The sequence below is a fragment of the Dipodomys spectabilis genome, unplaced genomic scaffold (genome assembly GCF_019054845.1).
Source record: "Dipodomys spectabilis isolate Male_0828 unplaced genomic scaffold, ASM1905484v1 ptg000273l, whole genome shotgun sequence".
NCBI classification, from domain to species: domain Eukaryota; kingdom Metazoa; phylum Chordata; class Mammalia; order Rodentia; family Heteromyidae; genus Dipodomys; species Dipodomys spectabilis.
In genome coordinates, this window is record NW_024870950.1 from 9,599,420 (window position 1) to 9,613,328 (window position 13,909).

The 13,909-nt window shown below is 39.5% G+C and overlaps 1 protein-coding gene across 4 annotated transcripts in view; it reads right to left on the bottom strand.

Annotated features, from left to right (window-relative positions):
* Positions 1-4,478: 4,478 nt before the first annotated feature.
* Cbfb (core-binding factor subunit beta) overlaps positions 4,479-13,909 on the bottom strand; it is a 50,987-nt gene continuing 41,556 nt past the window's right edge. For 3 of the 4 annotated variants that reach the window (XM_042700712.1, XM_042700708.1, XM_042700709.1), the window contains one exon: positions 4,479-6,688. In XM_042700712.1, the coding sequence (XP_042556646.1) occupies positions 6,620-6,688 (69 nt within the window). In that variant the 3' untranslated portion in view covers positions 4,479-6,619. Of the gene's footprint in view, positions 6,689-7,217; positions 7,359-13,909 lie in introns of those variants that run through there. The other variant, XM_042700710.1, reaches the window with a different exon arrangement.

The window sequence follows — 13,909 nt, forward strand, 5'->3', positions numbered from 1 at the left end:
TGGGAGACTATCAAAATTAGAAGTCACAAGTGGGTGTGGGAGAGAATGCTGGCAATCGTATGGCTACTGGGCAGGCTGAGATATGATTGTTGTTTTGTTTTGATTTTGCTGGTCTTGAGGCTTGAACTTGGCCTGGGCACTGTCCCTGAGCCTCTTTGTGCTTAAGGGTAGTTCTCTACCATTTGAGCCACTTCTGGCTTTTTCTGAGTAGTGAAGAGTCTTTATGGACTTTGCTACTCTGGTTGGTTTCAAACCATGATCCTCAGTTCTCAAACTCCTGAGTAGCTAAGATTACAGGCATGAACCACCAGTGCTGAGGCTATGATTATCGACTTGAAGCCAGTCCACGTAGAGAAAGCTGAGAGACTTGTCTCCAATTAACAAGTAAGAAGTGGAAAGAAGATGTGTGGTTCAAGTAGTAAATCACCACTAAGAAGAGCTCTGAGCTAAGGAGAGTTCTGGGCTCTAGTTCAAGCCTTAGTACACACACACAAACACACACCAGTAATAAAGTCACAGGGCTGAGAGCATCTGCTTAGCGAGCTAAACACCCTGAGTTCAAACCCCAGAACCACAAAAATGTATTTTGAAGTCACTGCTACTGGCAGTTTCAAGAACAAAATAAGAGAATGTTCATTGCAGCATCATATGCCAAAATCACAGAATGAGGTCATTGAGGTTTCTGCAGGGAGGTGGCTAAATCCTCTGTGTGTAATAATACTGATTTAGAAACAAATGTATGTCCCTATGTGGGAACTCCAAAAGAAAAAAAAAAAGCTATGTGCAGAAGTGTATATAGAACAATCCATTTTCTTTGTAAAAAAAATTAACCAAACCACAAAAGAACATTTCTTGAAAGACAAAAATATTTAACATACCTAACATGGCTGCAGGGCAGACATTTACTTGCCCTGTGGAAAGCATGAAAGATATCTAGGAAAAGTTGGGTTGGGCATCTGTAAGTTCTATTGGTGGTGAGGAGTAATTTTAGTTAAGTGAACTTTAGACTGGAAATGACTTTTTAAGACACTCAGAATCTTATTTCTAGCAGAATTGAATTGAAGTGAGACAGTTTGGTGGGAGAGGCAAGACAAAAAGCCAAAGACCTCTGAATATAAAAGAGTAAAGTTTGTTTTGTGTGTGTGTGTGTATGTGTGTGTGTATGAGCATGTGTCAGTAGTAGGGCTTAAACTCAGGGTCTAGGCACTATCAGCTTTTTTTGCTAGCACTCTACCACTTCAGCCACAGCTCCACTTCTGGCCTGGGCTGGCTTCAAACTGGGATCCTCAGACCGCAGTTTTGAGTAGCTAGCTACAATTACAGACATGAGTTTCTAGTGCCTGGCCTGAAAAGGATTTTGTTTGGATAAAGCAAAAACCCAGCAGTTAGGGTAGTCCTTTAAGTTTCCTGTTGGGTTAGGTAGAAGGTGGGGGGAGGGTGGGGGAGATAATGAATAGTATCAGACAAGTATCAGTTAAATGTAACCTACTCAGGTTTTTGTTAACAATGAGAGTGAGAGCTTTGGGATGTTGTTAAAGTAAGGTAGGGAGGCCATAGTTCAGACCCCAACCCAACAGAGTAGCAGGAAGTACCTTAGAGGAGGTGGCCAACTCAAGACAATGACTTCAATGGCCACACCTCAAAGTGAGAGAGATGATCAGAAATGAAGGAGGAAGCCGGGCGCTGGTGGCTCACGCCTGTAATCCTAGCTACTCAGGAGGCTGAGATCTGAGGATCGTGGTTCAAAGCCAGCCCGGGCAGGAAAGACCGTGAGACTCCTATCTCCAGTAAACCACCAGAAAACCGGAAGTAGCGCTGTAGCTCAAGTGGTAGAGCGCTCGCCTTGAGCTGAAGAGCTGAGGGACAGCGACCAGGCCCAGAGTTCAAGCCCCATGACCGACAAAAAAAAAAAAAAAAAAAAGAAATGAAGGAGGAATGTCCTAATGAGGAATGTCCCCAAGTCATGGTAGCATACCACTCAGGTCAGTAGTTAAACCCAAACTTTTGAATCCTAGTTTTGATACTTAATAGCTTTGTCATGGGCAATTTCCTTGACTTTTCTTCATGGCTGTATCCTCAGATGTAAAATGGTAATACCTGTGCATGAAATGTTAAGTGTGCACTTCAAATGAGTATATGTTTGACTTACAGGCAAATGGTATGTTTAAAACATTTTAAAATTGAAGAGATGATAGAATCTATTGCCAGGATCTACCAATTGAACCATAAGGGAGGGAAAATGGGAGTAAAAACTAGTTTTGCCAGCCCAGGTGGCTTACACCAATAAGCTTAGCTATTTAAGAGACTAAGACCTAATGGATTGAAGTTCAAAGCCTCACCAAAAAAGTCTTCAAGATTCCAACTGCAATTAACAAGCAAAAAGCCAAGCTAAATGGTATGGGTCAAGTGCTCACCAGCTGTGAGCAAGAAAGCTGGGCAAAATCATGAGGCTCTGAGTTCAAGCCCTGGTGCTGGTATACATCTGCATGTGTTCCAGCTCTAGTAGCTGCCTGGATGATATTAACACTCAGGAAAGTGGCTATGGGAGCTGTCATTGGAGGCCAAAAGAATGCTAATGCTAGGTAACTTCGAACACAGGACATGTAGCAGTCTTGAAAGCCAAAAACATTCTCCATTGCTTACTAGGTATACATTCTACCACCAGACCCACACCTTCAGATCCTTGTTTTGCATGTGGCCAGCCTGAACCATGATGTCTTCAGAGCAGCTGGGACTAGTTGGGAGATGTGGGTGAGGTTTCTTGCTAACTTTCTTGCCTTGGTGGGCCTCAAATCTCCCAATCTCTGCTTCCTATGTAGCTGAGATACAGATGTGCACCACGATGTCTGGCCCAAACCTTTTATTTTTTTGTCAGTCATGGGGCTTGAACTTGGCAGCTCTTCAGCTCAAGGCTAGCACCTATCAGTTGAGCCACAGTGCCACTTCCAGCTTTTTGTTTATGTGGTTCTGAGGAACTGAACCCAGGGGCTCATGTATGCTAGGCAAGCACTCTACCACTGAGCCACCTTCCCAGCCCCTAGACCTTTTCTTTTTGGTGGTGGGGGGGTTGGTCATGGGGCTTGAACTCTATCCCTCAGCTCTTCAGCTCAAGGCGAGCACTCTCCCTCATGAGCCACAGCCACTTCTGGTTTTCTGGTGGTTTATGGGAGATAAGAGTCTCATAGACTTTCCAGCCTGGGTTGGCTTTGAACCACCACAATCCTCAGATCTCAGCCTCCTGAGTAGCTAGGATTACAGGCGTGAGCCACCGGTACCCGGCCAGACCTTGTTTTTTGAGACAGGATTTCACTATGTATTCAAGAACTGGTCTCAAACTTGTGATCCTTCTACTTCCTTTTTTCTAGTGCTAGGATTAGAAGCATGTACCATCACACCTAGCTTAAAATGTCGTTTACAATGTATGTGTATATTATAGGGATCAAACTCAGGGCCTCAACATGAGCTACGTAATGCACTACCACTGACAAACAACCCAAGCCTTTTTTTAATGCTTTTTTTTTTTTTTGTAAAAATAGTGTACAGAGGGGATTAGTTACATGAGGAAGGTAATGAGTAATTTCCTATTGAGCGTTGTTTGTCCTTTGTTTATCCCCTACCATCCCTTCCCTACCCAAGCCCTGAAAGTTTTTCAAGCACCCTTTCCATCCAACTTTCAATCCCTCAATGACTTCCTGTTCCATCTTTAGCAATGGTTCAGATGTCACATGGCTGGCAAGGCCAGTCCAGTCCAGCACTGTTTGTGCCTCCCATTCTGGACTTTGCTGACCTTTTAGGGCTCATCTCACTGCTGCAATCCCCTTCCAATTCCATAGTACTGTCATACGCTGCTATTTCTCAAACTGGCTAAACTCCTGCCTGGCTAGCTACCTGAAATTCTTTGGTCATCTTTTCTCATTTGATCTGCCATCCTTCCAATCTCAGCTCCTATTCAACAATTCAGCAATTATTCCTACAACCAGACCAAGGCAGATATAGTCAACATGACCAGTACACCTAAAAGGTTGTTACTGTTTGGGTCTGTTTTGGGGATGGAACAGGTTTTCTGAGGGCAAAGATCATGCATATTTGGGATACTGAATGTATTTTTTCTTCTAAATGATCTTAGGGGTTAAAGAATGACAATTATTATTATATTATTGAGACTAGGTCTAAGCATGTAGCCCAAGGCTCATCTCAAACTCTTGCTTCATTATCCTAAGTACTGGTAGTACAGATGTGTATGTACTACTATAACCACCTGCAATCAGATTTTTTTTAAAAAAACTGTGATATCTACATTTATAGTCTTCTTTGAAACTGGCAGAAATGACCATTAGATGTCACTGTTGTTGCTTTCTTCTTTTATAAAGTAAAAGCTAGTATCAAAGAAAAGTTCAGAAGCAATAAAGTCACTTTTCATGTTCTAACTTAGAACTAGGACAGCAATTGTCAGGTTTTGTCAATAAAGAACCAAGACCCTGTTTTCATTACACAGTTTATTGTGAAGGTAAATTAAACACACAACAAACACTATGGCTAATGGTGGCAAAAGTAATCTTGTAGCTTAAGGCAAGTTTTAAAATGGAGATGAATTTAGAAAAGATGATGCAATGATGTAATTTCATTTAAATACAGACTATGAAAAAATATCAAATTGCATCAATAACTTAAAAAATGTAGTTTCCAAAGGCTTCACTACTAGAGAAAAAGGCTTATGATCTTAATGCCAGCATTAAGACAAGTAGTACAGTGCTAAATGATAGGAAGATTTCAATATTTACAGAAAGATGGCAACAGGAACACAATAGCAACTGACTTTATTTACTGATGGGCTGAAGCCCTCGAATAGAAGCAACAGAGAAGAATGTAGCAATAACATGTTATTTTTTTAAAAAAGTATGTGCAGAAGTCAAAAAACAAGGAGCCCTGTAATAAAAGTAACCTTACAACACCATTGTAAGGACCACTTAGAAGGTAATTCCCCATGGGAAATTAGGGCACTGAGTGTGTAAACATGTGAGATGTACAACACCAAATACCAACCAAATTCATTTATAGGACTGTGTTACACAAGATCAACATGGCCTTTTATGATGCACTGTTTACAACAATTTAGACACACTCCTTACCATGCATGACTTCAAATATATAACAAATATTTTTATTCTGAGATACAGTTATCTGTTTAAGACTTGTAAGACCTATATACAATAAAAGTCACACCTCCTTCATCAATCAAGTATATTTATATGCTTTTTAAATGTAATGACCTTATTCAGACTTCACTTTCTGAACTGTCAGTTTTTCAAACTCTTTAAAATAATGCCATTCTATTATGATAAAATACACTTTTGCAAACATTTTTGCAAAAAATCCGTAAATGTAGTAGTAACATTTAATGAATTATTTACCATGAAAGGTATTTGTAAGGATGTGCCAAATGACTCAGCACTTTTTCCAGTCTTATATTTTAAAAAAAGTTGCAATTTGACAGTAAGCTTATTTAAAAATAATCTTACACTAATTAATCTCAAAAGGTGCTAATAAGTCCTTTTGCAAAATATCATCTATAACTCAATGTTTTCCCAGGACAATTAATGGAAGAAAATGTATCCTCTGAATAGATGAACATTTTCTAAGACTAATCTTTCTTCACCCAGTATTGTTTCTACAAAGGCATGCAAATATAAAATACACATAAAAGCAGCTATATTAAATATGATTTTAATATACCTTTGTAGCTGTCATCACTGTCTCCAGTTTAATATGCTGTAAAATACATGAAGAAGCTCCAGTATCCCTTTATTGATTGGTTTAAAAAAAAAAAAATCCCTGAATAAAACAGAAGCCAGCCTGCGACTTCTTTTAGGCATTTCAGTAGAGTAGTATTATCTAGGAGAGTATCTCCACCCAAAGTCATGATTACAGAACAGAATTTAAAACAAATCTAGGGCAGGCTAAAATTAATATCCAATTTAAAAATTTAATGTTTTAAAGGAAGGGTGCTGATTAGCATTTAAAAGGATACTGAAACCTTAACAACTGTAAACTTTGTTAGAAGGCTGTAGCAGACAGCTCTATGCTACTAGGTTTTTTAGGTTGTAAATAATGCGAACATATCAACAATTTAAAAATGCTCTAGACTATAAAAACACAAAAGGAAATGAGGAGGGAAAAAAAAAACCAAACAAACCAAGAATGCCCTTCTAAAAATAAGCTGTATAACACATCTAACAGTATAAAAATGCAACTAAAGAAAACGCTTTGATAGAAATTTTAACTTCTTAAAAAAAAACGACATGAACTTTTAAATTAAAATGGAGGGAAAAAAAAAGCTTTACAAATGGATAGTTTCACTCATCTAAAATAATGCCAACAAGGTAAGCTTGCATAGAAAAAAATTTCAAATTATTACTGGCTACATGCTTTAAACATTAGAAATGCATGTATGATAATCATAGTGCAAAACCATGGCAGTTTGTGGTGTCTTTTACTGCCTTGGGTTGAGAAATCGACTGTGGTACCTCCAGCTATCACAGTTTCTGGTCTTATAATGAATTCTTTTCTGCCAACTAGAAACAATGAGTACATAAAGGTGGGAAGCACATTTGCTGTGCTGTTAACGAAGTTTGAGATCATCACCACCACCTAAATTGGAACCAGGACTAGGGTCTTGCTGTCTTCTTGCCTGCAACAACAAAATCATAATGAAAGATTAGATATAGGTTTGTAATAAAATATGCTACATACATAAAATAGATGACACAGTAACATGTAAGAAAAAACAGCAACCCACAATTTTCCAACTAATACCTCCCTACGTCACTGGAGACATACTTGTTGAAGTTTCCTTAAAACTGAGAATAGGGGCTGGGAAGGTAGCTCAGTGGTAGAGTGCTTGCCTTGCATGCATGAGGCCCTGGGTTCGATTCCTCAGCACCACATAAGCAAAAAAAGCCGGAAGTGGTACTGTGGCTCAAGTGGTAGAGTGCTAGCCTTGAGCTGAAGAGCTGAGGGACAGCGCCCAGGCCCAGAGTTCAGGCCCCACGACTGGCAAAAAAAAAACAAACAACAAAAAAAAAAAAACCCCGAGAATAAAAATCATATGTTGGAAGGACTTTAACCTCACAATTGAAAAGCATAATGAATTCCATCTCTGGTTACTGAATTTTAGCTAGAAATCTCTAAATCAAAAAAATCTCACCGGAGTGCTGATGGTTCATGCCTGTGATCCTAGCTATTCGGGAGGCTCAGATTAGAATGGCAGTTGGGCCAGCCTGGGCTTTCATAAGATGCCACATCACTGAAAGAAGCTAGGCATAGTGGTGTGCACCTATCACTGCGCCAAGATGGGAAATCTAAGAGAGGTGAATAGTGATCCAGGTGTGTGCCTGGGGAAGAAATGAAAAGTAACTCTGTCCCAAAAGTAACCAGTGTAAAAGGGGAATAGAAGTATGGCTCAGCACTAGTGTCTTCTTAACAAGTATGAGGGTCCTGAGTTCAAATCCCAGTACAGAAAAAAGGAAAATAAACAAAATCTGGAATTGAATATGTAACTCAGTGGCAGAACACCTGATACACAAGGCACCACATTCAATCCTCAGCACTACTGAGACATTAGTTCACAAGTCTTACAAGACATCTACCCCATTTAAAACGTACAATTCAGTCAGGTGCTGGTGGCTTGCACCTGTAATCCTAACTACTCCAGTAGGCTGAGATCTGAGGATCAAGGTTCAAAGCCAGCTCAGATATATAAAGCCTTGAAACTCTCATTTCCAATTAGCCAGCAAAAGGCTAGAAGTAGAGCTGTGGCTCAAGTGGTAAAGCACTATCCTTGAGCAAAAAAGTTCAGGAACAGTATCACTCAGGCCCTGAGTTCAAGCCCCAAGACCAGCACAAAGTACAATTCAAAGGTGGTTATTTACTTTGAAACAAAATTTAACATTAACTTCTTTAATCTTCCTTATAAACTTATTTTTTTCTGGCAGATTTTAACTACTTTTGTTAGCAGATTTCACACTAAATTTTAGCATATTTCTTTTCCTTCTGTCTGCCTATCCATCCCTCTCTCCTAGTCTTTCATGGGGATTGAACTCAGGGTCTTGGTACTGTCCCAGAGCGATTTTGCTCAAGGCTAGCAATTTACTATTTTTTTTTTTTTTTGCTGGTCATGGGGCCTGAACTCTGGGTCTGGGCACTGTCCCTCAGCTCTTCAGCTCAAGGCTAGCACTCTACCACTGGAGCCACAGTGCCACTTCCGGCTTTTTCTGTTTATGTGGTGCTGAGGAATCGAACCCAGGGCCTCATGCTTGCAAGGCATGCACTCTACCGCTGAGCTACCTTCCCAGCCCCGCAATTTACCACTTTTGAATCACATCTCCACTTCTGGTTTTTCTGGTAGTTAATTAGAGGTAAGAGTCTCACAGATTTTCCTGCCTGGGCTGACTTTGAATCACAATGCTCAGATCTCAGCCTCTTGAGTAGCTAGGCCTACAGGCATTAGCCATCAGAGTGCCTGGCATGTCTTTGTTTTTTTGTACTGAGGTTTTAAGTTAGGGTCTCATATTTGCTGGTGAGGTGCTCTTCCAATTTGATCCATGTACTCATCCCCAGCCCTTCTATTTATTTTAGTTATTTTTCAGGTAGGGTCTCCCACTTTTTGTCAAGGACTGCCCTCAGAACTCAGTCCTCCTACCTATACCTTCTGCATAGCTGGGATTATAGGTATGTGCTTATAACATTCCTTTCAATTAAATACTCATTGTCACAGATGGAGAAAGAGCAATGGAAGCATATGCATAAGAAAAACAAATTGTGTTCCATACAAATCAATGCTAAGTGTGGTGTAAAGACAAATCAATTCTCCTGAATCAGAGATTATAAGCATATAGTTTCAGTCAATGAAGGTTAGAAAAAGGTTAAGCGATGAAGAATCACTGAGAGAAAAAAAAAAAAATCAATCCTACTCATATATTTATAAATCACTGCTAACCTACAAATAATACTTCAATGGAAAAAGTAGTTCAGCTTTAATTTTCAACTTATATTAATAATAGGATAATTCCAAATGGGTGACAAAGAACAGGCACCAGCAGCAGTTGAGTTTTCTTTTACTTGTCATGCCAATGGAGAATAGGTGTAGGCTGTGGGTTTCATTTTTTTTTTTTTAGTAGTCCTGAAGTAAAATGTTTTATTTTTGATACAAGCATAAACAGTATGGGGAGGGGGAGGGTTTTGCTTTTTTTTTTTTTTTGGGGGGGGGGTTGGTCCTGGGGCTTGAACTCTGGGCCTGGGTGCTGTCCCTCAGCTCTTCAGCTCAAGGCAAGCACTCTACCTCTTGAGCCACAGCGCAACTTCTGGTTTTCTAGTGGTTTATTGGAGATCAGAGTCTCATGGACTTTCCTTTCCGGGCTGGCTTTGAACAATGATCCTCAGATCTCAGCCTCCTGAGTAGCTAGGATTACGGGTGTGAGCCACCAGCTCCCAGCTTGCTATTTCTTTTCTTGGTGTGTGTGTGGTATTGGGGGGCTTGAAGTCAGGAGGGCTTGGACTGTCCACCTACAACTTGAGCCACAGCTCTACTTCTGGCTTTTTGGCAGTTAACTAGAAATAACTCTCAGAATTTCGTGCCCAGACTGGCTACAAATCTGGATTCTATAGGTCTTATTAGCCTCCTAAGTAGCTAGGATTATAGGCATGAGCCACTGAGGACCCAACTTACTATTTATTTATGCTTTTAGTTTTTATTTATTTACTTTTGAACCAGGGACTAAGGAAAATGTGAGGGTAGATCCTGTGATGGAGGATGAAGAATTGTAACAAAACCAGAAGGAAAAATCTGATCAGTGTAATGGGTGCAGAAGAGCTGGGAAGAAATAATGCTAGAAGGTAGATACATGAAGATAAATATATGGGCTGCCTGTGAAGGAGATAAATACAGAATAGATTTAGCTTTAGTGAAAAAGCTTCCAGATAGCAATTCTATAACTGGGTGAAGCTGCCTTGAAGAAAATCAGAGATCCCTTTTTAGCAGTTGCTAATGCAGACTGATGTTTTAGAAGGAATTCCTGTATGGGTAATGAGCTAGACTAAAAGATAACAAATCAGTTCTCTGAATTCCATCACCCTCAATCTTCTCATATTCCTAGGATGACAGACATGGCTCACTATAGCCAGTTGTTGATTTCGAAGTGATCTTGAAAACTTTTTTTGGCCATCTGGCCTCAAACTATTGTCCTCTCAATCTTAGCCTCCCAAGCAGCTAGGATTACAGGTGTGAGCCTGACTCATCTTAAGAAACTGTAACATGCCTAACATATAACTTTTTTTTTTTTGCCAGTCCTGGGGTTTGAACTTTAGGCCTGACCACTGTCCCTGAGCTTCTTCTGCTCAAGGCTAGTGCTCCACCACTTGAGCCACTTAGATGAGAATCTCACAGACTTTCCTGCTTGGGCTGGCTTCAAACCGGGATCCTCAGATCTCAGCCTCCTAAACTGATAGGATTATAGGCTTGAGGCACCGGTGCCCAGCTCCTATAGAACTTTTAACATAGCTTTACAAGTTAAAAAAGAAACAATTATACCCTGCATATAGGACATTTTTGTAAATGAAAACAAAGGTAAAATAAAATTAATAACTTTATAGCTCTTAAGATAGAAAGCAAACCAAGACTGTTAGAATTGGAATAGACTTAGTATCCTTTTCTTCCCTCCTGAATCTTCTTCCAGTTCATTCTATCTACTACATTTTATTAAGCACATTCAGAAAACACAAGTACAAACATTCTGATGCTGATTTTTTTCTTACACAAGAATGAATAATTGGTAAAGATAAATGAATTAAACACTAAAGTGTTTGGGAATTTAAATATAGGCTGAAATTTTTTTTGCCTTTGGACCACACAGAACAGAAGGCTCCAAAAACATGCAAAACACAAACATAAAAGCCACATAAAGCTTTTTGACTGTTTTTATTTCCAAATAGTTTCCACTAAAAATTTGCCTGGTTTGCTGAATTGTATTAAAACAACTCCAAGTAGAATATGCAGTAATTATTTACCCATTCTCCAACATTAAAAAACAACCATGTATATGCTAACACTTTATAATCTCTTTCAGTACCTTGTTACCTTGCAGGTGAATTAGGGACAATAGTGCTCTACTACAGTTTAGGTCAAGAAGCCAGTCAAGCTCTTAGTAGTCTCTAGAAACAGGTAAAGTACTAGATGCTATCAGACAAAGAGGTACCTTTCCAATTCATCCATGACTAGAGCACTAGCTATGTCCCATATTAACCTTGATCTTTCTGCACTAGAGTCAAAGAAACAAACTAAAGGAAGACAGTTGATTACAAAGATTTGTTGTTGGTTTTTTTTTTTTTGGGTCTGGTCGTGGGGCCTGAACTCTGGGCCTGGGTACTGTCCCTCAGCTCTTCAGTTCAAGGCTAGCACTCTACCACTTGAGCCACAGCACCACTTCAGCTTTTTTCTTTTTTGCTTATGTGGTGCTGAGGAATCGAACCCAGGGCCTCATGCATGCAAGGCAAGCGCTCTACCACTGAGCCACCTTCCCAGCCCCGATTACAAAGATTTGTATACTACAGAGAACTGCCAGAGGAGACAAGACAATGTTTTCCAGTTTAGGAAGGCCTCCTAGGACAGAAAAAGCAAAGGCTACTAAATGTGGCAACCAACAGGAATAAGGAATTGTTACATCAATCTGTGGTTACTTAGTAAAGACTGTTTTTTGTATACTAGTACTAGAGCCTCTCAATCAGGTTTTTACTCACAGCTGGTGCTTTAGCATTTGAATCAAGCCTTCAGACCAAGTGTTTTGCTAGCAAATTGGAGATGGACTCTCTCATACTTTTCTGCCCTGGCTAGCTTCAAATCTTGATCCTCCAAGTTTCAGTCTTCTAAATAGCTAGAATTTGAGCCACCAGGACCTGGCCAGACTTTGTAAACTAAAATTTTTAATGAAAGTACAGAAAAGTATACAAACTATTAAGTAAATAACTTGAATTTTCACCAATTAACTTACTCACTAGGCCCCCACACTGATAAGTGTAACATTACCAGAAAGTGGAAGAGTCTATTTGTATCTCACCCCCTCCCCCCATCACTACTTAACCCTGGAGAATTGCTATCAGAAACCCCTAACAGCCAAGAAAAGGTTGAAATACATTGATTGTTTTGAAAAACAACAACAAAACAAACAACCAGTTTCCCAACCAAAAAAAAAGCAAAAATGTTCTTGGCAAAATGATTTTAATTTTACTAGGATATGACTTTTTACTGACATTGCAGGTATGCTATAAGCCAAATGCATGAGAAAGGGGGATAGCAGTAGTTTTCACTGAGTGTTCATTGTAAGCACCAGATACTAATAAGCTAGGCAGCAACCTGTAAGGTGGGTTTTACACATGAGGTTCAAGGAGGACAAACATTTTCCCAATGTTGGTCCTAAGACACAAATGGTGGAACTAGCCTACAAAAGCAGGTATTCACCATTCCACATATCAAGATCCTCCCTGAAAACACTCCAGGGACTACAGACAGAAATAAAAATAATCCTACCCCTGGTCTTGACTAGAGCAGTGCCCCTTTATTTTATAACATTAAGGCTCTGTTTAAAATGTCAAATGAAGGAAGCTTTTTTTTTTTTTTTTTGGTTTTACTATTTTAAAAACAGTTTAGCAGGGAGCAGTGGCTCTCACCTATAAGCCTAGCTATTCAGGAGTCTAAGACCTGAGGACCACTGCTCCAAGTCAGCCAGGACAGACAAATAACCAACAAAAAGCTAGAAGTAGAGGTATGACTCAGGCAGCAGGGTTCCAACCATGAGCAGACAAAGCTGAGCCAAGACACATGCAAACACAATAGTCTGTAAGCCAGATAAGTGTGATGTTATTCCCCTGCAATCTCAGCATTAGGGAGGCTGATGTAGGAGGATGATTTATGAGACTAGTCTGGGCAGCACAGTGAGATATGTCTCAACAAAACAAAATAAAAATAAAATAGGCTACACGCCAGAGACTACACATAGGAAGTCCTGGGAGTTTTCATTGGATTGGCTTCAGTTTTTTGTATTATCCTATCAAAGAGCAACTATGCACATTCAAACAAATATATTCCTCTTAAAAATACACACAGGGCAAGATAGTATACACAGTACTCTGTGTATTTTGGGCTATCATTTTACTACGTACCAGTGATTTAATAATATTTAGTTAAGATGACTAAAATAAATGTTTCTTCATTTCATTAGTCTTTTATCTGCCAAATTAATGATAACCTGTAATTACAGTTTTTGTGTGGCAGTCCTAGGGCTTGAACTCAGGGTCTGTTGAACTCAGGTGCTGTTCCTGAGCGTTTTTGCTCAAGGCTAGTGCTCAATCACTTGAACCACAGATCTATTTTTGGCATTTAGGTAGTTTACTGGAGAAAAGAGTCTCCTAGACTTTTTTGCCTGGGCCGGGTTTGAACACCAATCCTCAGATCTCAGCTTCCTAAGTAGTTACTATTAAAGGCATGAGCCACTGGTACCTGGCTTGTAATTACTTTTGAAAAGTAAAGAAAATGCTGTACTACTGATATAACCTTTTCATGGAAAACAGAAAAAAGAAATTAGAGTCCTATCATAAATGATAGAAAAAAATCCAAGATTTTACAGACAGCAAAATGGAAAGCTGTTCAAAGAGTTTTTTAAAAAAAAATTGTTTTGTTCTTTTTTTTTTTTTTTTTATAGTCCTGAGGCTTGAACTCAGGGCCTGAGTACTGTCTCTGAGTTTCTTTTGCTCAAGGATAGCAAGTCTACCACTTGAGCCACATCACTACTTCTGGCTTTTTCTGTTTATGTGGTACTGAGGAATTGAACCCAGGGTTTTATGCATGCTAGGCAAGCACTCT